At 32.0% G+C, this 27,843-nt stretch overlaps 1 protein-coding gene across 1 annotated transcript in view; it reads left to right on the forward strand.

Annotated features, from left to right (window-relative positions):
• Positions 1-27,843, forward strand: part of LOC143046551 (uncharacterized) — a 126,588-nt gene that overhangs the window by 52,885 nt on the left and 45,860 nt on the right. The window contains exons 25-28 of the mRNA XM_076219709.1: positions 4,897-5,108; positions 8,940-9,195; positions 9,635-9,784; positions 13,464-13,622. Coding sequence (XP_076075824.1) covers positions 4,897-5,108; positions 8,940-9,195; positions 9,635-9,784; positions 13,464-13,622 — 777 coding nt within the window. The remainder of the gene's footprint in view (positions 1-4,896; positions 5,109-8,939; positions 9,196-9,634; positions 9,785-13,463; positions 13,623-27,843) is intronic.

Below are 27,843 nucleotides of genomic sequence, written 5' to 3' on the forward strand. Positions count from 1 at the left end.
ATTAGATCACGCGTAAAATGGCTAGAAGAAGGGGAGAAAAACACATCTTTTTTTCTTGTTCTAGAAAAAACACGGCAAAGTAAAAAAAACTATAACTCAACTGTATGATGAAAATAATCAAGTAACATATGACCAAAATAAAATACTAAATTTGGAAGTCAATTATTATACTAAATTATATACTTCAACAAAACCCAATACAGAAAAGGTAAAACAATACTTCGAAACTATCAAAGAAAGTAAAATAATAAATGAATCTGAAAGTAATACATGCGAGGGAAAAATTACTATAAGTGAATGCACAGAGGCTATATTTAAGATGAAATTAAACAAGGCCCCAGGGCTGGACGGACTAAACGTTGAGTTTTATAGAAAATTTTGGGAACAGATTGAAGATTTCATAGTACCAGTTTTCAACTATTGCTATAAAAAAAGAGAATTAACAAACTCCCAAAAAATTGGAGCCATATCTCTTTTGTTTAAAAAAATGATCCCCTCTCCCTTGATAACTATAGACCTATTTCATTATTAAACTATGATGTTAAATTACTAGCTTATGCCTTAGCGCAACGACTAAAATCAGTACTACCAAAAATCGTTCACTCTGATCAAAAAGGTTACATAAAAAACAGATACATAGGTTTTAACATAAGACAAATCCAAGACATTATTGATTATTCTGAAAAATTTAATGTAGATGGTGCAATTTTATTTTTAGACTTTACTAAAACTTTCGACTCACTTGAGGGGTGCTTTATGTTTGAATCTAAAAAAAAAATTGGTTTTAAAAAAGAATTCATAAAATGGGTTGAAACTATGTATAAAGACATAAAAGGATGTATTTTAAATAATGAATGGGTGTCTGCCCCTTCAATACATTTCGTGGGATTAGACAAGGATGTACGTTATCTTCGTTAATTTTTGTCTTGTGTGTTGAAATAATGGCAATTAAATTAAGAGAAAATAAGGAATTAAAAGGATTTGAAATCAAATTAGATGGAAAATCTTGCTCACTGAAAATATTTCAACTGGCAGATGATACTCAATTGTTTTTAAAAACACACCAAGATATAAGTATTGCCCTTAATATCATTGAAACTTTTGGTAGCCTTTTTGGGCTCAAACTGAATAGAAACAAAACAGAAGGCTTATGGCTTGGCAAATTTAAAAATTCAAAAGATAAATTTGAAAATATAAACTGGAAACAAGACCACATTAAAAGTCTAGGAATATATTTTGGATACAATTATCAAGAATGTCAAAAATTAAACAGAGAAACAAATAGATAAATGTGAAAAATTGATTCAAGGATGGAACAAACTAAACTTAACATTAATAGGAAACATTACTGTAGTAAAGTCCCTAATTTTACCAAACCTAACATACACAGCATCATGTATGATAATAACACATGAAATAAAACAAAAGTTCAAAAATCTAATATATAATTTTATATGAAGCGAAAAAAAAGATATAATTAAACGCTCTATATTATGTAAACCATATCTTGATGGAGGATTAAAAATGATTGATTTAGATTCCTATATAAAATCCTTGCAAATCAGATGGGTTTCAAAACTAATAAAAAAACGAAAACGATAACTGGAAAATTATTCCAAGATTTTATCTTAATAAGATTTTCTTTTATTCAGAATGAATTTAACAAATGTAAATTTGCTTAATAAAATAGATTATAAATCCTTGCCTGAATTCTATAAACAATTAATTAAAACTTGGATAGAAGTAAAAGGAGGTCAAACTATCACGACAAAAAAATTTCTTGAAGTTAGAAAACAACTTATATGGGGAAATAATCTTATCAAAGAAAATGGGAAATGTCTGTTTTTTCAAAATTGGATTAGCAGTAATATTTTGTACATCAATAATATAATAGACGAAAACGGACACATCTCATCAAAAACTGTACTAAAAAATTTAAAGAACAAAGAAGATTGGATTAGAGAATTTTCTTTAGTTAAAAATGCTATACCAAAGCACTGGCAAAATATTTTAAAACAAGAAAGCTCTTATAAAACTGTTGTCATTATAAAGAAATCAGTGAACTTAAATAGCCTACTAAAACATGAAAGTTCACCAGACACGAGCAACAAAGAAATATACACGTCCTTACAAAGTCAATTTACAAATGATAAACCAACAGGAATTTTAATATGGGAAAGAATTCTGCATAAAAAAATTTCTACAAAATTTAAATCCACATTCAACTTTATTTTTAACTACCTTGAAAACAACAAATTTAAAATGTTTAAATTGAAAATAATACATTATATATTAGCCTGTAATGCATTACTTTATAACTGGAAAATAGTACCAAGTAGTTTGTGCTTCCATTGTAAACAACATGATGATTATAAACACTTCTTTTCTTCCTGTTCATATAATGTTCAGTATTGGCACAAAGTTGACCAGCTATTAGCATTATTAAAAGTTGATAAGCATATATTCAGTCTTGAAAGTTTAGTAACTGGCTATAAAATTGAAGATGAAGATTATTTTGATATGAACTATTTATTAACTATAATTTACTTTTCAATTTATAAAGCATATTACATGTCTGACAAGAAAGACAAGGTCATTGATATTTTTAAAATATTCCAAAATGAAATCAGGGACATTATTAACATAAATAAAATTAGAGAAAAAGAAAATAAGAGAATCATACTTAAAACTTTGGAATATTTCGAATTTCTTTAATCGCGAAGCAAATTCAAGCTGTGACCTAGTTAGTTCATGACTGCACATGACATGTGTCCGGTCAGGTGATATGTATCAAATGAAATTCGCTATTCTACTCTTTTGTCATGTTTATATAATTTATCATATCTATTATAGCTACACTGAATTAGTATTGTTATTAGTTTACACAACACAATGCTTGGATACTGCATTCATGTATCGTTAATTATACCACGTGTATTTTCGATCTTTTTTTGATCTTTGGTTTGATCGCAAAAAAATACCATTTACTGAAAAAACATTTATGTTGTTTATATAACGTGCGAAAAACAACTGTCTTACCTAATCATTTCAGACTCCTTTTCACAATTACACGAAGTAAACTAACAAAAAATTTCGAAATTCTACTGTCGGCTGAAAAGTCATGCTGTCAGTATCAAAGATCATCATAAATTTCACGCGTCAGTGAAGCTTCAATAAATAAATCAAATACAGATTAGGTTAGGAATCGTACCGTATTCCGGTATGAAATTGTACTCTGTAGAACTGATATTATGTATGTAATAAATACAACTAACTTTATAGATATACTTATTGAATAATTTTTTCCCTAAATATTCAATGACTAATTTAAGGGATACTTAATTGAAGCTGTAGATTGAGTAAATTGTTAACAGCAAAAGTGCAATAAAACTTTGATTAATTAAAAATAAATTACTCCTAAAGGGATAAATTTACCATTTTGGTCATGTTGACTTATTTTAAGATACTGCTTTGCTGTACATTATTGCTGATCATTGCTGTTTACAGTTTTTCTCGATCTATAAAAATATTCAAAATATTAACCCAAAAATTGCAAACTTCCATAAAATTACCAATTCAGAGGCAACAACCTGATATGTCAGACTTATTTAAGGGCAGATAGATCTTGGCCAGATGAACAATTTAACCCTTTGTCAGATTTGCTATAAATGTTTTGGTTTCAGAAATATAAACCAAAATCTGTACCCTTGTTTTTTTAGTCATGGTGGCCATCTTGGTTAATGGGACGGATCAATGAACACATTTTTAATACTAAAAACCCTAATGATGATTGTTGCCAAGTTTGGTCAGTAGTTTCAGAGGAGAAGAATTTTGTAAAAGTTAACAGACGACGATTGACGACGAACTTTTCAATACCTTTTTTTTAGATTTTTTTTTCTGTCTTACCTGCAACTTAGACACATAAGGTAAACGTTTAAGTTTGGTGTAGTTTCTGTTTTCATGAACCTGAAACATATTTCACATCTTCAATATGAGGCTAATCTTTTAACAGATATGCGAATTTTGGTTTTGAAATATGATAAGTTAAAAGTCCTGGTTCACGGTTTGGGTGTAAATTAACTGTTGTTTGAACATGGAAATGTGATATTGGATGCATGTCATAGTGTCTTTCATGTATTATGGAAAATGTTCCAAAGTTCAAATTCTGATTCGTTATGTGCAAAAAGTTTTTAATTTTTTTTTTGCATAACAGCAAACATGCTTTCATCAGTTAAGACTAGTTGTGTCTGAGCCTTTAACAAAATTGTAATACAGAACATGTGCTGACATAACAGTTTCTTGTTCTTTTTATCATACCACTTTCAACTATGTATGATTAGTTTTCTTTGTACTGTATTTCTATCACATAGTATTTTCACTTTAGCGATATGTTTTAGCATAACCATATAAGGGCGAAGTTTGGATAGCTTTTACGCCAGGTTGTATCCACCATTTTCTCTTAAATTGTCTTGTACCAAGTCAGGAATATCATGAATATGGCAGTTGTTATCTTACAGTCCATCTCTATGTAGTTTGGCGTTTGTTGTCATTTATCTTCAGTGTTTCTGTTTTTCCGTTGTTTTCCTCTTTTAGTTTATGTGCTTCCATCGGTTAAAGTTGCAAATCGGATTTGTATCTGTCAATTGATTTAAGACTTTTGAATAACGGTATACTAATGCTGCCTTTATATACAATATAAATAATATGACTTCCACGTGTAAGTATTAATTTACAAACTTGAAAACAGGGTTGTTGGTATCTTAATTTTTGATTGATTTGATCGGAATATGAGTAACAAGAAATTGTAAAATGAATGAAATCTTAACACGAATTGCAAAGTAGTGAAAATATTTAAATTTTTTTTTAAATAGAACAGGAATGCATGTCTTTTTTCAGAGTATGTTGATCCATCCTACATCATAGTACTACAAGTGGTTTATAAATCTGATCCACAGTTTTCTAAAGACTGTAAATCAGATCATGATGAAAAAATCAAGACAAACAATGCATCCTTTACAAATGAGATTTACAACCTATGTAATAATCTATTGGTATCTGCTGGTCCAGTTGTAATTACAAATACTGAGACCACTACTACAGGATTTGAAGTAAGATATAGTTGTGAACACTTATAGTTAATAATATGATACATTGTCTCTTAAATGAAGAACTCTTTAACTGCATTCTAGAATAGTTTAATGTTGGATGTAACGCGTCTTCTGATTGGCTGATGTCGTTATGTTTGTCAGCTCATAGACATAATTTAGTTATGTGACCGTCACGTCATCAACGTTTTTCCATGATTTCCTCCGGTTTAAAACGGAATTTAGAAATAAATTATAAGCATTGACTGTAATATTTTTGTTATGTCTATTCGAAATAACATAAAATGTGGTGCACACTTTAAAACAACCGGCTACGCTGGTTATTCAGTGTGCACCACATTTTTTATGTTATTTCTTCATAGTCAGAAAAAATATTACAGTCATCCCTTAATTAATCAAATTTTAACAAAACAAATACTGTGACAGGTTACAGGTAAATCAGTTGTCCTACATGATGATTGAATGGAGCCCGGCTAAATGAAAAACAAGAGTACATAAGAAAAATTGTAAGCACTTATTCTTATATGGTTTTTTTTTACTTTAAAGAGAATTTTTTTTTTCATATTTTTTTATCCATGTTTTTTAAGGGCATATCCAACAGTTAATTTTTGGCGGTGAGATTTTTTTCCCTTGAAGATATTTCATTCTTTAATTGACAGAGAATCAAATTTTGCCAAAAAAGAAATATTTGGCGTCGATTTCGTTTTTGCAAAATTACTGCTGAAAATTTAACATTTTTGCAATTTTGGAGTAAAAAACGTTTTTTTATCAAAAAAAATAATAAATATGATTTTTTTTTTTAATATATACTTATATAATTGGACTCAAATTTAAGCAAAATAATTCAAGATGGTGAGAAAAATCTAACTTTACCATTTAAAGCATTAATTCTTACTCAAATAAAGCCAAAAACGTTATGCTGGACCCAAACAACGGCAAGAATTGAACATTTGAATAGCACATTTTTGACTTTTTAAAATATTTCTAACGGTGTCGATTTGGCCAAAGTAAGATATGTTATTCTTTGAAAAAAATGGAACGTCATAACGTTTTGAAAAATATTTGTCACCGTACTCGTTTTTGAGAAAAATTGAGTAATATAATATTGTTTACTCAATCCCTCCCATAAGCCTCACAAGTTGCGCCAAAAATTAAGACGTTTCGGAATATAACGTTATTTTTCCTCGCTAATTTTTCAAAGGCAGTGCTACGGTGTGGTAGACAAATGTATTTATACACTGTGACTTTGTTGGGAAGTTGTCTCGATATCATAGCACTCATATCGCATTTTCTTATTTATATTGAATCAGTATCTGGACGAGAAAACAATTCAGTTAGTTTTACTATTGCGTTCGTCAAAATTGTGAAACCCGGTTGAACATACAAACCGTGGAATTACAAACTATAAAAATAGTCCGTCTGGTATCTTTCATCCCTCTTTTTAAAGAATTATTACACGTTAGAAATCCGTTTCTGTGTGTCGGTCTTTAGTACAAAGCAGCGGTTAATTTTCATATTATATTTCCATTTGATGTTTTTGTTCTGAAAATTCATTCAATATGCCACTTGACGTCCGTCATCCAAAATCAATATTTATTTTACCGTTACTTTACAATGAAGCGTTTTGCTTATACTGATTTATATTACACCGTCTATAATTTCACTTATCGAAATTAATAAAGAGCACGTGAGATTTTGCAACCAAATACTTGTCTAAAAACTCACTGACTTTTCTTTATAGGCTTCTAGCTATAACAAAAATCTGTATGTTGACTCTTATTGTTTTGAATTATATGTGTCGTTGAGTTGCTGTCGTATTAATGTATACCTATGAAATCTTTTTTCAAAACAAAAGGATTGATTGGGTATAGAAATATTCACATCTCTGGACTTCTTCCGTCCGACAGTATATCTTTGCTAAAATTGGGTGCGGCCGTTTAGCTACTCGGATGTGTAAATTTGCAGCCTCGTTTAGTCGAAATAAAAATGTCGTGTTACCGATGCATAGTGCAGTGAGAGTTTTGCGCTAGTTACGTTAAAAAAACATACGTTAAAAAACAATCACCGTTTTTTTGTTGTTAAATTATATTTGTTTCCTCATACATAAGTAAACACAAGAATCGTCAGATATTTTCTACTTGTATGTCAGTGTATATATTACAATGTTTTCCAATTTCAATAATTTTTATTATTTGTTTTACATTGTTTACCAGTTAAAGGTCGTAGTCATTTAAAGAGCTACTGTATATAAGCACTTCAACGCAAAGCTAGATGCATGATAAATGTTAGTTTACACCGTATTTTATTTTTCTCAAGAAACCAATTTTTTTCATCTTTCTCAAGTGAAAACAAAACTTTGAGTTTTTTTTTATCCTAAATGACAAAATCTCGGAAAAGTTTGGTAAAGAATTAATTACAATTTGCATTCTAATGCAGTAATAAATCATTACGCATTTGTTCTCGTTGTTCTCTACTGAATTGAAGATAATTTCAATAAAACGGAACTTAAGTGAGTTTGGTCTATAATGATCAAGATAATTGCAGATCTTTTATAATAGACCAAGAGGACAAATATATCTTTAAAGATTTGAGTTCTATTTCTGTTAATATTCTGTATTATATGTTGTATGAGTTTTTTGCCGATTCCCGCCGTGCTCTTTCCTGGAAAGAATCTGCCCTTTCCAGACGGCCATAGCAATTCCAATGGTGATTCCGTTATGACGTGGTTGAAACAACGTCAAATTACGGGAAACAATAGACGACGTTTACGTGTGTTATAACCTCCCCTGAAACTATTGGATATGCCCTTAAGATTTGTTTATAGCATTTATAAGATCATCGATAACTATGGTTCGTCATTATATAAAATCATTGTAATTTGAAATTATTTTAAATAAGTGAAGTTCTTAAGTAGATTTACTTACAAATACCAGTATTAACATAGCAGATTATAAACAATATATGACGGTGCTGATTATGGAAATACTTCTGTTGATTGTATACGATAGGTCTGTTTGCAAATTTATTAAATAGAGTCTGCATCATTAATAGGAAACAGAAAGAAAACAATTTAACCTTCAACAGCAAAGGAGTATGTTCAAAATTTTCCTTTTATTTGTAATAAATATTCATACTTCATTTAAGAAACAATATTCTCATTTTTTGTGTTACTACCGTTTTGTGAAAATTAATTTGGTAAACGGCATGCGTTGATATCACTCAAAGGATATAAGACAGCTCGGCTTGATTCAAATACTTGGGATCAATATAGTTTTTTTCCTCTTGTATGTAAATACTATCATCTACTTTGATGAGTATCTATCAAAATACATTAAGTAAGAAAGGTGAAACATTTTTATATCAGATATGAATATATGTTGCAAAGGTGACCATTCTTGCTTTCCTTCCGTTCATCATGTTTATCGATCAATATAATTTAATTTAATGTTGAAAGAACCTCATGGAAGAGAACTATAATACACAATTCCATATGAAGCTGTTAATTTGAATGCAACTTCTAGGCAAAATTGTAGTAGATATAATTTAAATTAACAGTATTTACAAAGCAGTGTATTCTTAGATTGATTTGTAATGTTGTGGGCGCGGCAGCCCTGAAACGAGACGTAGCCGGGGACTGATTTTTATATTTGGGTTGCAGCTTGTTAATGATGAATTGAAGAATGAAAGATTTGTTTTTAATTTGCCATGCATCTTCTTTCTGTTTGCCGAAGGTTTGTAAATTTTTACAACACTCACAGCACTGCACAATGGAACCAATTACTGGTCTTGTACTTATTTGGTTTATAATTGTTTTTTTTTTAAATTATTTTGCAGTTTAGAACAAGTTTTGTTATTCAACTGCCTTCTAATGATTCAGACCAAATTAGACAAAAACCAACATGTGAAACTCTACTAACACTACAATTAGACAGAGATGAGTTTTTAGATTATACTGGCATTGTACAGTGTAACAGTGGCACAACCAATGTGGTCAGATATACACAAGAGTCTTCCAATAAACTGATAAGTAGTAATCAATGTGAAAATAGCATCAAGAGAATGACAACAATTGACAGTAGTTTAAAATGCAGTAAGAATTTCTGATTATTTGATTGGGCGGTAATATACCTTTCTTAAATATTTTTCTGTCCTTTTAAGAGCTTCAGTAATATTTGAAATAAGTATTTCAGATCTTGATATGAAACGGATTGTACAACTGTCCAAGAAATGTGTACATTTCTAATACAAATATTTATTGCTGATACCATCTCATCAATTTGATTATCATAATAGAGAATAGTCATATTTTTAAATGAAGTATCTTCAATTGAATCCATTAATTCATATCTACAAAAATAAGTATTTCAGGTAGCTTGGAATTCTTTTACAAAATGTAAGCAATTTATAATTGTTTATAATAGTTTCAATACATCTTTTTTTTGTGGAAACCTAGGTCTGTCTATCATCAAATTCAAATATTGTAAAAAAAAATGGATATTTGTTTCAATTGTATTTGGTATATTTTGCAGTTCCATGTCCCCCAGGAACATATTCTAGAAGTGGTGATGAATGTAATGTATGTCCAGATGGAATGTTCCAGAGTAATATTGGTCAGGATGAATGTTTGAACTGCCCTTCAGACAATCTTGTTCCATCGGAGAACAAAACTACATGTTTAGGTGGGTAATTGTCATATACAACCACACTAGCTGCTTATTTTAATTACTTTACACAAAGTGGAGACCTGATTGTCATGGTTTTATCTGTATCTAAGAAATTATAAGAAAGAAATCAATATATTCAACGTATGGAATGGTTGCATGGTGTACATGTTGTCTGGTAGGATTCTTCCTACCTTGACCTCATCAACCTGAATCATTGATAATGTTAAGTCTGTGCTAAATCTTCAGATTATTGATTTTTAACAGAGCAAATTCAAACATCATAGGTAAAGTAGGCAAAAAAATTCAGTGAGTTTATGGAAGTTCTCATCTTAATTCTTGCAAGTATTTTTCTTGTTATATGTAATGTGATAAAAGTCGCTGACAGGTAAATTTTAACACTTGACATGGTTTTATTTAGAAGTATTGGACCGGTCAATAGTTTTATACTATTAGACCTCGATGAAACTATTTGACCGTAAGCATCACTATTATAACTCGCGGAATTTCCAATGCAGCTACGGGATTGGAGGATTTAAAAAATCCAACAGGAGTAACGACGTCGCATTTTACCTATTGTTTCTAAGGTTGGTGTCAGTGCAAGACGTAGCCTTAACATTTCAGAATATCTATGAAGTAAACGTTACGGTTGGGTTTCTGTTTTTTATGTTACGATAGTTATTTACCACCGCCATTTATTGTCTGTTGGCATTTTCTATAAAATAAAACACTTCCTGACTGGATATTCGTAGATTAGTAACTTTATTGTCCCCTCGGATACAACTATTGTCCTCGGCTACGCCTCAGGACAATAGTTGCACCGTGGGGATAATAAACGCAATATTTCACTCACACCCAGTCAATAAGTATACACTATTTTATATAAAAATAAGAAGAGATGTGGTATGGTTGCTAATGACATAAATGAGACAACCTTCCACCAAAGTTCAAATGAAGTAGATGTAAGCAATAATAGGAAATCGTACAGGATTCAACAATGAGAAAAATACCCGTACCATAAAGTCTCACATTACGAATAACAATTATGACAGACATGAATCAGCGACAACCATTTAAAAACAGGCTCCTTAATTGGGAAATAAATACAAAAAATGTGGTAGGTTAAACATGTCTATAAGCGCTAAAATCTCCACTTTACCGAGTAAAGTGGTGTAATAACACAACACAAAACAAACAATAAAGATAAGTCGAAAAAGGCTCACCTCACCATATCGATACAAAAATCGCTCCGGACGATATTTATACATTAACAACAACAAATAAGACACCAAGTCGAGATTTAAGAGTACTCGCAAAAGTGTTGAAAGATAGTTCAAAGCTGACTTATACATGTTATATTAAATAACTCTTGTATCTAAGACTAGCATTTACATCATTGCACATCCAAATTACAATTAGTTTACTGCAAATACGTCATGAACAGTCAGAGAAGAAAATGTTAATTGTGCAAAACCAAGCAATAATGACGACAAATTGTAGTGCCGTAAACATGTATATGTGTATAATAATGATATTTAGTATAGTTTAAATTTAATGATAATAAAATCAGTGTTCATGCTAAAATATAAATTAAAAGATGTAGTTGCAGAACAAGGTTTCTATGATCATATCTAAATTTCGCGAATCGGTATAACCGTAAAAATCAGGATGTACTATTTCGTTTGAAGTAATATGTGAACAGGTACAGACAAACATCTAAATCAGATATTTGTATCTGTAGAAAATATATATGATAACGTTTTAAGGATTTTCGGGTAACGAAATCGCCGATTTAATGATGTACCAGTAAAAACGCTCAGTGAGATCCAAAACTTCACTAAAGACACGAGCATATAGAACGGTTTTGTAATATCTGGGACAATATCCCTAATGCGCCTTTAAATGAGGAACTCAAACGTCACGTGTTAACAAAAAATCTCTGTGTAGTGATATTTGACACTTTTTTATGATAAAAGAGGGACGAAAGATACCAAAGGGACAGTCAAACTCATAAATCTAAAACAAACTGACAACGCCATGGCTAAAAATGAAAAAGACAAACAGAAAAACAATAGTACACATGACACATCATAGAAAACTAAAGAATAAACAACACGAACCCCACCAAAAACTAGGGGTGATCTCAGGTGCTCCGGAAGGGTAAGCAGATCCTGCTCCACATGTGGCACCCGTCGTGTTGCTTATGTGATTACAAATCCGGTAAATAGTCTAATTCGGTAGGTCACATTCATGAAAGGGAAGGGGATTGTAGTTACGACGTTAGGAACATATCCGATATCATTTGTGAAACGGTTATTCCATAACGGTCAACCAACTCGTGATGGTGTCCGTAAAATTTACGAAGGGATGATTTCAACTTCACCATTTGGAACTCTTGGTTTAATAGCTTCCTTGTGAGCAGTAACCCTCTATCAAGAAAATCATGATAGGAAATGCAAGCACGGGAATATCGTATCAATTGGGAGATATATACCCCGTATGCAGGTGCTGCTTACTTGTAAACAAGTAACTGAAGCTTAACCATTTGTGTTAATTTAGAAAGTAGGGGAACACAGAATAAATGTGTAAAATCTATGGAGCTATTAAATGTGTTCAAAGTATTAAATTTTCAAAGAACTTATTGTGTTAAAAATGTTTTTTTTTACCATGAGGTGCCGCATCACAAAAGGATACTCGGGGTTTGCTAATTTACGGAACAAGTAATCTCACTTCGTACCCCGAAAATGTAACCACATATGTGAAAATGTCTAAGCTTCGAAACGAGCCATCACACATATCCAAGTTAACGATATGGACTGAGCAACAGAAGAAAACGTTACCATTACCGCCTATGGAGAAACTAATACGCATCTTGACTCATCTAAACACCGTAAGACAGTTCAAACGAACATTACTGTTAAAGAGTGGAAGATGTTTTATCACCAATTACGAAGGAAAAATGTCACTTTCGTCGTTAATTTTTTTACAGATTTACTAGTGTAAAACTGAAATGTCTATTCTAGGAAAGGTCAGTTATTGCTGTTAATATTTGATGTTTTTAATTTAAGTTCCATCGATTAAATTTGAAAATTATATTATATCGTGGCTATATAACGAAGAGAACTATGAGTGTATTCGAGTTTATCAATAAATTGCAATTCAAACTGGTATTGATTGAGTTTCGCAATGATCTGTGAGTCATATGAGTATAGGAATAAGTCTCATATTAAAGGGGCACAATTGGTTCCCTAGAAACCCTAGCCAAATATAGATAAATTTATTGGCGACACGTTCATAAATGTTGTCAATTGGAAAATATACATCATTATTTCATCACACCTTCAATACGTGTATCTAGGATATTAAACTCTCCTCAATACAGGAAAAAGTCTATCAAATTTGAAGCAAATACGATTGCAAAAAGATTAAACAAACGACTATTCAAATTTGAATAGGAATACTTGTATATAATTAGATTGTGTGAAAGTGTAGTATAAAGATTGGAAAACTAATAACTGCATATTAAGGTAAAATAATAAAGCTTTGATTGAATAAAATGTCTGATTTAATTTCTAATGAATTATCTACAGGATTGATACATTGAAAACAAAACTGTAAAATGAGTTTCAATGCCCCATGTGTCCCACTGGTATACTTCACCCTTTACAGTTTGAAATATAGTTCTTTTTATTTTCAGCTGTATGTCCAGCTGGATTTATATCTGTTGATGGTTTGCCAACCTGTACTCCATGTCCAGAAAAGCATTACTGGGTAAACAAAACTTACTGTGAACCGTGTCCGAACAATGCCAATACCACATGGGAAAATGCTATAACAGACCTCAATGGTTGTAAAGGTATGTCTTTTTTTAAAACGAAGTAATTAAACAAATATTGTTTGTCGATGTCTAGAACCTTTAAATTTACTTAGATAAACAAACATAACCTATTACCCCGTTCGATGCAAAAATACTATCTGTCTAAGGGCAACGTTTTAAAAAACATAATATGGCGAGCTCAGGATACTTTTCACGTAGTTCAAAGTACAACAAATAGACAGAACATGTACATGTAACTATAGGTGCCAATGTGATAAGCGCTCACAACTTTAAGTTGCTGTTATGTAGAACTTGCGCTATGTGTTATAGGATGATTAAGTTCATTCAACATAATGAACAATGTAAAGAATTTGCAAACATAAGTCTGTGTTCTAAAGATGAAAAAATGTAAAATAACAAAAACATAAAATATACCGAACTCCGAGGGAAATTCAAAACGGAAAATACATAATCAAATAGCAAAATCAAAAGCTCAAAACACAGCAAAAGAAAGGATTGCAACTGTCATATTCTTGTAAAATTATAGAAAAATACTGCGACGGACATATTTGTTGGATAAATGAACGGACAAGGTGACTGAAATATATTGTATATGTGCCACTGATTCGATTCACAAGGCTAAATCATCTATCCATGATTAGATAACATTGGGATTTATGATATTCAAGGGTATTCATGAAAGAGGAGCGAAAGATACAAGAGGGACAGTCAAACCTATAAATAGAAAATAAACTGAAAACGCCCTGGCTAAAAATGAAGTAAACAAACAGACAGACAATAGTACACATGACACAACATAGACAACTAAAGAATAAGCAACACGAACCCCACCAAAAACAGGGGGTGATATCAGGAAGGTTCGGCAGATCCTGCTACACATGTTGCACCCGTCGTTATAACAAATCTGGTAAATAGTCAAATTCGGTAGGTCACATTCATGAAAGGGAAGGGGATTGCAGTTACGACGTGAGGAACATATCCAATATCATCTGTGAACGGTTATTCCTTAACGGTCAACCAACTTGTGATGACGTCCGTAAAATTTATGATGGGATGATTTTAACTTAACCATTTGGGACTCTTGGTTTAATAGCTTTCTTGTGAGCAGCAACCCTCTATCAAGAAAATCATGATAGGAAATACAAGCACGGGAATATCGTTTCAATTGGAAGATATATACCCCGTACGCAGGTACTGCTGGAATGTTGCTACTTAGAAATGGAAAGTTCACAATTGGAAAGCTGAGATAATATCTTTATAATATAAAGTTTTGTTTTCTACCGGTTCTCATTGTCAATTTCTAGAAATGTTGTCATAATTTTTCGTGATGTGTTTTAACTTCAACAACTATTTATATCAAAATTTGCCTTTTCTGTAAATGTCGGTATCTTAAAAGGAATTCCAAACATATTATGATTCATTAGATATTATATGATTTAGCTCTCATGAATTATGAAGGATATATAAAATAAAAAGAATGTATATTATTTTAGGTTAACTATTTTTTCATTTATGATTTCATTTTGTTTCTATTCAACTTTGTTGTCCACATTAATTTTTTGATACACACATATAAATACAGTGATAGTTCGGTTTCAAATCCTTCTGTAAACAACAACATAGCAATGGGACATTTACCTAGCATCCAAAATATTTTAATCGAAGGAAGTATGTTTTTTGTATATTCTAGTTCTATGCATAATATACATTAATTTAAGATGCATTGTTGCGAACCTAAAATAAAAAAAAAAAAAAAAAAAAAAAAAAAAACCTTATGCACATAACAACTTGAACAATGCATCCGTATTTGTTTTTAAGAAGAAATGAAACCATCGCTCACTCGTTAGTTGGCAAAAGTGTTTGTTCAAGTTGTGCTTGCTCTTTACGAAATCAGATGTAAGACAAGCTCATGATTACTTGTAACAGATTTGCTGCAGTTCATTAACCAAGCACATCCATTGCAACATAGCCTTTTCGTAGTTTAGCTAGCTGTAAAATCAGGTTTGAGCAGTGGAAAATCACTGTCCCAAGCCAGGGGTTTGACGTTTGTTGCGTTGCTTGTATCAGTCTTGTTTTTGATTTTTGTAATTTTTATCAACTTCCCCTCAAAACTTCACATTTTCAATAGCTAATTTTAGGTACGTTATACAATTGTAATGAATTGTTGAGAATTTGCTACGACTACAACGTGTATGAAAAACTCTTAAAACATTACTACATGTACGTAGCTTTGGTAAATTTAATCTCCTTACATCGAAAAAAAAACACCTTTCTCTTATAGACCTTATATTTTCGAATTGTCATAGATAATTTAGCTATTTTAAATGGTAAAAATCGTTAAAAAATATTTAAAAGTTTTTTACTCAGCCATGGACAATTTCACTCTTCTGAAGACCTCAGATATAAAATTGTCAAACCTATACCAGCCATGTTATAAAGAAATAACACATTAATTTATATGTACTTGGTAGGAATAAAAGCAGGTGAGAAAATATATTATAACATTTTGACTCAGCCATGGAAAATTTAACCCCCTAACATGATAAGATTAACCCATCTATAGTCTTCAGACTTTTACATGGTCATATATATTCAAACTAATTTATGTACTATAATTTGTAATGATGAACATAATGAACATTATTTAAACATGTAGAAGGAAATATAAGGGTTCCATTGACTGAACTACAATTCAAAGTCTCTTCAGTTTTGAAATTAACAACTTCAGAGTATAGTGTCTAAAAGAATGCAAAGACAACCTCTAACCATTCATTCCTAGAACATTGCTTTAGTTATTCAAAACATTAATTTTGTAAATATAATATTTATACATGTAATAGACAGTGCTTCAGCTGATAACACTGGCAAATGTTGTAGCAAATTTGAACATTGTCATAGCTAGTGTTATTGTTTATTAATTTTTCATCTATTTATCATGTATGGCATATATTTTTTTTTTATGTAAACACCAATGATATTTAATAAAAATAAAACACGATGGAGGCATGAACAAATATGCTGCCTTGATTTTACCTTCGTACTCAATGAAAAGGTTAAATCATAGTACTTTATTCACGAGCAGTCAGAAATCAACAATGCAAAAACGAAATCATAATAATAAACTTTTATTCCTCTGAGTTTTAAGTTTTAAGAATCACGATTTTCTTGGAAAGACTGGACATTTATAGTAAGCTGCCCAATGTCCAAAATGTGCTCTAGTTAACGAGTTTAAATTAACGGCTAACACACATCAAATTTTGTAGAAAATTTTACAATCATGATTGTCGTCGTAATTTCCAATGGTCACGATTTTCGGAATTTCGTGTTTTTACAAGGTACCCGCAGAAACCATATTAAACGGTAAATCTTTAACATTAAAAATAAAATTATAACACTCTTTGTTGGTGGATAAAATTATACTTTTTAATATAGTTAATACATTTAATATATCATAAGAAAAAAGCGGGTAGTTTTAATGTGATTTTGAAATACTTATTATAGCATTTTAGTAAGTTGTACCCTAAATTCACCACATTTTCATCGAAAGCAAAATTATTACGTGCACTTTCACTAAAATTTAACTCTGATTAGAGCTATAGGTCCATGTGTGTGCTTAATTTCATGTTTCAAAAAGTCGTTTTGAGGACATTAGCATTTAAAAACACAAATTTAGTCGACATTTTGGCATTGATTAAACACGAATTATCCCGTGACATAATCATTTTGATGCTAACACTTTGAGATCATTAAGGAAAAAAGGTACTATGACATTTTCCCAGCATAAGGTTGGCCTTTTGTGTACACAAGGCAGGTGAAAGAAGTCCAATTACGAGCGCTGTGATTGGATGTAAGGGTACACTCTAACTGCAGTGTGTATATTTACAATATAAATTTTGAAACCTATTGAAATATTTTCCAGAGAATTATTAAATCAAAATTATAAAGTACCAACACCATACATAACTGTTTTATCCAGGTTTTTATTATAAAAAGAGGTAAATTTAGAAAATGTTAATATTGTCGCCTATGGCAGAATAAATCGTACCGTTTTCCCTTAACAAGGACACTAGTCTCTCGTTACATTTCTAAGTTTTGCTTGCAGTGTGGTTGATTTGTTTGTTTTGAATTGCCGGCTTACTTTGTAAATAATTATTTTCTTCGAAGAAATATATTAATTGTCTGTTTTTCAATACTTTCAACTTTTTATTGAAGAGATATTTTAATTATAATTGTATCATAAGAATCAAATCAGTAGGTTGCGTTTCGCATCTGGAATTTGACACAACAATGTTATGGTTTTGTTATGTATTCGACCTAAATCCCCCTATGTGTGACAAACAACAAAAATGTATCACCGTTCCTGCTACGAAGTATATACACTAGCAGAAACAAGCTGAATTGGCAAATGGTGAGTACGAGGGAACCATAGAAACCAATGACCGATACGTGACAAGCTGTCAATTTAGCAGCAGTCTATAATTTTTTTCTATCGCTGTTGCTACGATGTCTTTTTTCCCGCGAAATTGCTGCATTGAATCTTATGAAAAAAAAATATAATTTGGAAATTTGAATATGTGAAGGTCACTGTCGTTTAACAGCTGAATGAAAATTAAAATGTGCACCCTATAAGTACAAATATCAATTTCAAACCATATTTGACAACATAGAAATCAAAATAGTCCTAAATACAGAAATTTTAGTTGAAATCCTTTGAACTATTCGAACTTATTTTGATAAAAACGCATAAATGTAAGAGCGGCCAGCTGTCTAAACATGACTGCGTTTTCCCTTAAATTTAAGCTCTGATCTTTGATCCAAATTTAAGAAAATCGTGATACTATAGACAACGATGACATCATTATTTCGATAAGGCATGTTCATTTACTTCCAATAATATCAAATACAGCCGTGTGTTATTCTGTTAACCCAAATTGTTAAAATTTGTTGACTGGGCACCCTACTGTTTTAGATTTATCAGATAACTCAATGTGTTTAGATAAATTCACACGAAGCAATCATGTTTAACCTGATTAGCTTGTTTTATAGACTCATGAAATGACTTGCACAAATAGTGTAGATCAAAACTGACCGTAAATCTTCAATTGCAATCGGATAATAAAAATCATAATCAATGTTTTCTTGGAAAATTCAATCCTAGGATAGCCGATAAAATTTTAGTTTTAAAATATATCTATGTTTTAATATACTGACTTGCAATTATATGGTGAAGCAATTTCATTCCAAAATAAATATCTGATGTTATTAGCTTTAATTGTAAAGTAAGATAATTAGTCTGAACTACATAATCGCAAACTTTTGGTAACCGCCTTTAAAACTCATTCGTGCTTTGATTTTTTTGAAGCAGAAATACATGTTTCACTAATAAAATTCCCGGCATTATAACAGATAATGTAAGTAATCAAATATATAAGTCCATTTTGCTACGTGAAGTTGTTCCTATATAACGTCACACGTGATGTGGATATTTCAGCATATGATGTTAAAATTTCATTACATATTGTGAAGATAAACTCGTGTTGAGTAATGATGAAAATATTGCAATGATCAGCATGACGAGCTTTACGTGCTTATAAAATGAAAAAATAAGACTACCTTAGAAGGAGTTCCAATAGATATTGGTCCCTCAAGAACACATATGATTTACAATCAGTAACGAGAATGGTTATGATATAAGTACGATAAAATAAATATCCTGTACTTCCTCAGAAGAGAGATAAACAAGGTCTATATTAAGTAAAACTTACACAAGATTCTGGAAGTATCAGAATTTCAAAATGTTTGTATAAATATCCAAAAACATAAGAATAGTGTTGGACATAGTAAGGGTGAGTGGTATGTACAAATAGCACTCAGTATACACATGCTATACGACTAATTAAAATAATGGCTTTCTTATCCATCGGAGTGACCTATCTCTTTGATTGCAATTATCTCATAATCTATAAAATGTAAAGAAATCATTAACTCCTTTTATTGAGGTTACCTTTTTTTAGTTAAATGGTTTTATATTTTTAAAGAAAATTTCCCCAGTGGATCTGGATAAAACCTGATACAATCTGTCTAAGTGTGTGTGATATGGCAGCTATAGCTTGTTTTATAACCTCTTCACAAAGCACGTTAGACTGAACAGAGAAATACTATTTCTCAGTCTTATACGTTGCGCTCAAAAGGGTAAAAAAAAAAACATTACCACATTTTTCAGAACAAGATAGGTTTGAATCTTGCACCTTGGGAATATTGATAATATAGGAAATTGTATTGTTAGCACTCGTACGTAGTGTAAAAATCTGGACGGATTATCATCAAATTTATATTAACGGTTTTTATCAGCAATACCTCAGACAAGTTCCAAGACATCTAAAGGCTGATAAATCGCTTTTGTTTAACAACTGAATAATATAAATCAACCAAATGACCAAAAATTTCCTAATCATTGGACTAAATTGACAGATATGGTAATATCCCTACGAAAGATAAAATACCTGTGCAACACTGGGGACAATACAACTCTGTTGTTTTATATATTAATAGTACACATACTAGTTGCAAGGTATTTGATTCTGAACCATGGTAGCTATTTTTATTAATTGTATTTCACATTAAAACGCAAGATTTTGATTGGATTATGGACGGCAGAGAAATATCCTTCATAAAGGCTCAGCACAATATTTAAAATAGTCATCTTCTGGTACAAACTAATCAAAGTAAAAGTCGACCATTTTAAGAACAATTAATTGAATTTGCATCAATAATGTTAAAGACGATGCTAAAATTTTACGTTTCAGTCCAAAAACGTTTTCACAGACTGTTTACATAAAAAAATACACATCTGGCAGCATTGGTTTTTTTTTATAACCGTAACGGAAAAGTTGTGATGTAAAAGACGTCACCAGCTGGTCAAAGTTAATTACTGTCAATCGATAATTCAAAAGGCAATACTGATTTAAATTTCGGTAAAATAGATAAAATAACACAAAGATAAATTGGTGATATAGCCAAATGCTTACCCTCTGATACATTGTCATCCTTCGATTCCCCCTCCGTTGAGAATGTTTAATTTGGATGACAATCTGCTTTATCACCATCTAAGCTATGTGTAATTTATATGTTATAGCTGTTTTCCTTTGTAAACTAGGCATAAAGAAACAAGTAATACTTGTACTGCTGTGTCAAAAAGCAAATTTGTTATGAAAGTCTGTATTTTTAAAAAAAATTTTCTAGATATTTCTTGTGAAATGATTCGTCAACAAAGCAAAGCTGGTATGGATGCTTATTGGGGTGAAGACCCAAGGCACATATCCATTGAAGCTTGTGAGCAGTATTGTCTAGGCAATCAGAACTGTAAAAGTATTCATTTTGAAAGTGATGTTTGTTTTATATATTATCAGACAACACTGCTACGCGAAAAAGATGGAGCAGTTTATTCAAAGAAACTATGTTCTAATACTCCATGTAAGTTTTATTGGTCTTACTTTTAACAACAATTTTTTTTATAGTTTTTATATACCAAATAGATAGTTTTACAATATAATGTAAATGGGACAATATCCCTAATGCGCCTCCAATTGAGGAAAACAAAAGTTGTGTATAAACAAAAAATCTCTGTGAGGTGAAATTTGACATGTTTCAATTTTTAACAAGTGACTGAGCTTACCCATTTGTGTTGATCTGGCAAGTTCAGGACCTTAGAATAAATGTGTAAAAAAATATAGAGTTAATATGTGTATTCAAAGTATTAATTTTCATAGGAAAATATTGTGTGAAAAAGGGGAACTTTTACCATGAAGAGCCGCATCACGAAAGGATTTTCGGGGTATGCTAATTTACGGAAAAATTAATCACTATTCGTACCTCGAAAATTTGTGAAAATGTCTCAGCTTCAAAGCAAGCCATCATACATATACAAGTTTATGATATGGGTTGAGCTACAGAAAAAAACTTTACTATTACCGCCTATGGAGAAACAATTGCGCATATTTGAGAGATTGATCTGAGAAGTTGTCAGACTGATTTATCCATGATTGCATCTTGTACACCAGAGAAAATTGTGAAAATTACGGTAAGTTGTCTTTTATTAACACCAAGTTAGCACTGCTGGTTCTAGATTAAGATTATTTATAAAGATCAGCATTGATTTTCGCTTTTGAAATGTATTACTAGCACGGGGCTGGTTCATTTTTTAGGCACTATGAAAAATATGTTTACCCCGAGAGATTCCGAAAGTGACTTGAAAAAGGCACTAACTTCAATGATCTTATTATGGAAACATTTAATATTGTCAAATTGTAAGAGAATAGAACACACGAAAGACATTTTTGTGTCATTATCGTTCCAGTCATTACCCACGTGTTCAGGAATAGCTGATAATCAAGGGAAATAACACTTTGTATGAGTATAATTTGACACATGTGTTTTAAACCATTATATGACCATAAATTAGCAGCTGATCACTAAAGTATGCAAATAAACAGACAAATATTTTAAAGAAAAACATGTTTTATGCCCCACCTACGATAGTAGAGGGGCATTATGTTTTCTGGTCTGTGGCTCCGTTCGTTCGTCCGTCCGTTCGTTCGTCCGTCCGTTCGTCCTGCTCCAGGTTAAAGTTTTTGGTCAAGGTAGTTTTTGATGAAGCTGAAGTCTAATCAACTTGAAACTTAGTACACTTGTTGCTTATGATATGATCTTTCTGATTTTTCAGCCAAATTAGACCCAATTTCACAGTCCACTGAACATAGAAAATGAAAGTGGGAGTTTCAGGTTAAAGTTTTTGGTCAAGGTAGTTTTTGATGAAGCTGAAGTCCAATCAACTTGAAACTTAGTACACATGTTTCATATAGTATAATCCTTCTAATTTTAATGCCAAATTAGATTTTACCCGATTTCACGGTCCATTGAACATGGAAAATGATAGTGCAAGTGGGGCATCCGTGTACTTTGGACACATTCTTGTTTTACATTTTAATGCACAGTAACAAATCACAAGATAGTTTCTTTTCTACGAGAAAAAGGGGGAGGGTCAAACCTTTTCACCTGTTAACTATAAAGCTACTATTGATTGATCCTCATTAAAAAGGTTAAAATTAAGATTGTGAAACCACAAGGGAGAAGTAATTTCCTTTTTAGTGAAAAAACTTTCAAGAGTGTGTTTTTTTCTCTATAAATAATACAGTTTGTATTAAATGAAATAATAACACAACCTGAGACAACGTTTTGTCTTATTTCAGTTTGAGACGTATCGTTCCAGTAACGTCTGAGACGGCAAATTAGAGGTTTTAAAAAAGTTCTGAATTACCGGTAAGCATTTGGTTTTATTAGGCAAGTTCTTAATTGTTTATTTTTTTGAATTTATGCAATTGAAATAACAGTCAAAGTTTGAAAAATATGCTGATATATAAACTGTTGCTTTGGTGTTGATATTATTAGTCCGGCGGCTACAAGCATATTTCAGACGACTTGTGTACATCCTGTTACAAGCATGAAATTTGGCATAGATCTCCCTCAACTATTTCTCTTTCATTTCAGATAGGGAGGCATTTGAAAAAAATGTCTCACTTCCGGTAAAATCCACAATGGCGGACATCATACTTAAATTAGCCCTATATCGAAGGCTATTAAGTGAAAAGGTGTTATTATCATGCTACTAACATAATATTTGGTATCAACCTTTGTTTTGTACTACTTTTTGATATATGATATAGATAAGATGTCTTCAAAAACCCTACTTCCGGTAAAATCCAACATGGCGGATATAGTACTAGAATAAGCTTTTTTTAGGGAGGGTAATTGAAATGTGTTTTAATGTATTGCTACTATCATTACACTGGGCAGGAACCTTTCTTTTGTGCCTCTCATGAATACAAGACATATCTCTTTAAAAACCTTACTTCCGGTAAAATTTAGAATGGCGGACATAGAAATATCTATTTTTTTATTTTAATATTCAACTTTTTTCAAAATGTAAAGAAAATGTTTTTTGTTGGTTTTTTTTTTGCTTGTCATTAAACTATTGGCTTCTAGTTATCCTCAAAACTACTAAATTTTTTGTAATGTAAATTTTTAAATCACACTTCCGGTATTAAAAAAAACCAATATGGTGGAAATTTAAAAAATGAGTCCTCAATACATATCTTTGATTTAGAGTTTTAGATAGATTGGTTAAAACAAAATAAAATTACTGAAGTACTAAAACATTTTTCAAATTATTACTTTGGCTAAAAATACATGTTTATTCACAGTCACCACCACATGTAAACAAAACGGTGCACGGGAGACCCGATTTTTTCCACATTAACAACGACCGCGACATCCTCTGTATCTGTATCTGTATGAATGCGTTGTCAATACCAATTCCGGCTTTAATATAACGGTTTGAGAGAGCGCCGCCAATTTATTGACGAGGAGTAAGAGCAGATTTGACGCTCTATACGCTTGATGTGCGCACTACAGTGTCGTCTTGCTGATTCGACGCGATCACTGTCTTTACAAAGAATGAGTTTGAGTATTGTGGTGTTTTGCCTAGTGGAATGTCAAAACACTTAGAGTGATTCTTTACTTGCTTTTCCACAATATTTGTTGCGTGGTACTCTTCGAACTTCTTTGCAGTTATGTTTTTCTTAGGACGTGCTTTTTGGAGAAGTTCGTCTGGTTCAATAGCGGGAATCAGCCCTTAAACCACTTTGTACATAAATATCAACTTCTAGCTTGTTCGTCTTGCAATTGTCTGGAGGTCTTGTAGTTCCAGTTTTGCAAAAATATTGTATTGGAGACACACCCGTCCTCTCTTGACTTGTAACCTATGGTGATAAATCTTGCTGCTTGACGTTGTATCCTTTCTAGCTTATTTATGTTTGTTACCATGTTGGGGTCCTATACTATGGCTCCACATTCCATCGTTGATCAACGAGCGAGATGTAAGCTGTTTTTTGCAATCTTGTGGGCAGTATTTCAAGTTTCTTCTTTGAAAGCCTAGTGTTGAATTTACTTTCTTTGCCACGTTTAATATGTGGGTGGTCCATTTGAGGTCTTCCGAAATTTGTAGGCATAGGTACGGGTTATGCTTGACTTGTTGTAGTATGTGTCCATTTAAACCGTAGATTTTATGGCTTTTGTTTCTGATGAACGGCATTCCCAAGTACATCCACAATGTACAAGCTTCTGACAAAATGACGAGGCCTTAGAAAGAGTTATTTAACAGTTATCCTCTCTGTCCCTTCGCCATTCATAAGCGCTTGAACTGGGTATCATAAGAGTCAATTCCAAGCTCGTCCCCCTAAACACCTGCTTTAGTATATTGCACGTTTTACCCTCAATTAGTCCGTTTTGCGCAAATAGTTATTTTCTTGATTCGTTAACCATGTTAACCCCATCTGATAAGTTTGTGTGATCTTACAGTTAAGCCTCGGCTGATCAATCATCATTCTTTATGTCAAAGTCACATCTTCAAATGCCATCAATGTCTCTCACGCAGTCTTATTTTCCTTTTCAAGCAATCAGAGAACCATATCACAACTGGTAAAGACATGGAGCACAATAAGTGTGTGTAATCACTCATTGCCAGGTGCATTTGTAAATATATTTATCCAAAGCTTTTTGCCCTCCCAAACGCAATCCATAGTTCGTCTATCCCTGTCACGGAATAGCGAAACAATAACGACTAATCGAATCATAACTCCTGCAAGTTCGTGGTTAATTGCATCAAACACATGCACCATGATTATATTGTCAGCCTCTTAATGTGAACATGGTAATAAACTTGAAATACATCTCGAGGTAGATAAGATAGAATATCCTGAGCATTTGTTATAAGAAGCAAGAGCTACATTTAGGGGAAAGGGAATACACTGACGAATCAAGAGTCAGAACAAGATTACGACAATAAGAAAGAACTTTTAAGTTTTCATTCGCAACAGCTTGCTCAATAGATTTTGAGGGAAAGGTAGTTGTAGCAACAATTACTCAGGATGTTCTGTGCTATCCATCACATGGTGATGTTTCAAGCTTAGCATCGTGTTCGCTTAAAGAGGCTGACACTTGAATCAAGATGCATGTGTCTGATGCAGTGAGACACAGACTTAACTGAGTCATGACTCGAACATTCGATACTAATGTTGCTGTCATTGCGGTTTCGCTTTTCAGTGACCTAGGGGCAGACAAACTTTGGCTTGCATTTGGAAGTGGGAAAAGCTTCGGATATATATCTATCCATGACCTTTCAAATACACTAGACATTGAGATATTACACGTTTGCTGGAAAAGGAACTGCGTTGGTGACATGGATGGTGTTTAAAGATGTGACTCTATCATTTAGAATGATGATTGATCAGCCAACATCACCAGATATGGATTTGACAATGTCATTGATAGAACGATACGTGGTTTTGTTGTACGATCGAACAAACTTATCAGATGGGGTTAACGAAGCAAGAAAAATGTGTTTTTGGAAGAGGAAATACTTATTGAGGTTATTCCCACGACTCGGTCTAGTCTTTTTCAGCAAGTAAAACGTTCAATATACCATGGCGGATGTGAATGAGTAACAAGCTTGATATTGGTTCCTTTTCTAACTAGTCCATCCCTTATGAATGGCGAAGGGGAAAATATTATCCATGGCACCCTTTTCAACAACTCTTTTGTGAGGCCTCTTAATCTTATCAGGAGCTTGTACATTATAGATGTAGGAAACAATACCACCATCTTTGTAAATTTGGAAAATAAGCTCTCCAATTGTGAGTAAACATGTATATGCGGCCATATATAAGTCATTCTTAAGATGCTTAACAACTTTAGTGATTTTATTTTGTTTTAATCAATCTATCCAGAACTCTACATTGAATATAAAGATTGAGGAATCATCTTTGTAATTTTTTATTTACAGTTTGAAAAAAGTCGAATATAAAAATGAAAAATTATCAATATTTCTATGTCCGCCATATTGGATATTACCGGAAGTAAGGGTTTTAAAGACATATGTCTTATACATTGTATCCATGAGAAGCACCAAAGAAAGGTTCCTGCACAATATAATGATAGTAGCAATACTTTAAAACACATTTCAATTATCCTCCCTAAAAATAAGCTTATTGTAGTACTATATCCGCCATGTTTGATTTTACCGGAAGTAGGGTTTTTGAAGACATCTTATCTATATCATATATCCAAAAGTAGCACAAAACACAGGTTTGTACCAAATATTATGATAGTAGCATGTTAATAACACCTTTTCACATACTAGCCTTCGATATTGGGCTAATTTTAGTATGATGTCCGCCATTTTGGATTTTACCGGAAGTGAGGCATTTTTTTCAAATGCCTCCCTATCTGAAATGAAAGAGAAATAGTTGAGGAAGGTCTATGCTAAATTTCATGCTTGTAGCAGGATGTGCACAATTTTTCACAAAGCCGCCGTACTATATATAAAAATGCTTAGTTACTGATCTTTTCTATTCGACATTTCAAGTGAAACCATGAGGCAACTGTTCGTTATCTAATTCTGCAATCTCAGTTGGACGGCAAACGCCTGAATCTGACAGATAAAGGTCAATTTGTCGACACAAAAAGGACCCGTATGTAAAATTGTTACGCCCACAAACAGCGCCACCTATAATTTTTTCTACGGCATTTTTGAGAACGATGTCCCTTTCTGTAGAAAATTAAAACATTAAATTAACTAAAACATAGAAAAGTAAGTGTAAAAAACGAACTGAAAGATATATTTGAAGATGACTGGTTATGCATGATACACTGGCAATGTGCGCAATGTCCTTTAATCCAAGATTGAAAATTAGTTTGTTTCCTACGTCAAAATGACGAATTTCAATGTTTACATTTTTTCATCTATTTATAATCTGACACAATTTCGGATCCAATCATTTATTAGCAATTTTATTATTGATCCTTGAAGATCATCCAATTACATTTACCGTTAGAAAGTGGCTACACGTTACATGCCATCGTTACAAAGTAGCCATGTGTTTTGTGGGGATACCTTGGGAATGTTGTGTATTCAAAAGTTACGGTAAAAATCAATGTTATCTTCATTATATTTCCATGTATACACAATTCATAACAGCAAATCCATTCTTAACAGACCCCAGAAGGTAAACGGACATATTTAACTGTCTGCTTGAGCAAAAATTCGTGTAAATAAGCCTGACGGGTCGTTTTGAATTCAAGCACAGCAGACAAACACGTGGTAGATTGTTTATGTTTGACAGTT

The sequence above is a fragment of the Mytilus galloprovincialis genome, chromosome 9 (genome assembly GCF_965363235.1).
Source record: "Mytilus galloprovincialis chromosome 9, xbMytGall1.hap1.1, whole genome shotgun sequence".
Classification (NCBI taxonomy): domain Eukaryota; kingdom Metazoa; phylum Mollusca; class Bivalvia; order Mytilida; family Mytilidae; genus Mytilus; species Mytilus galloprovincialis.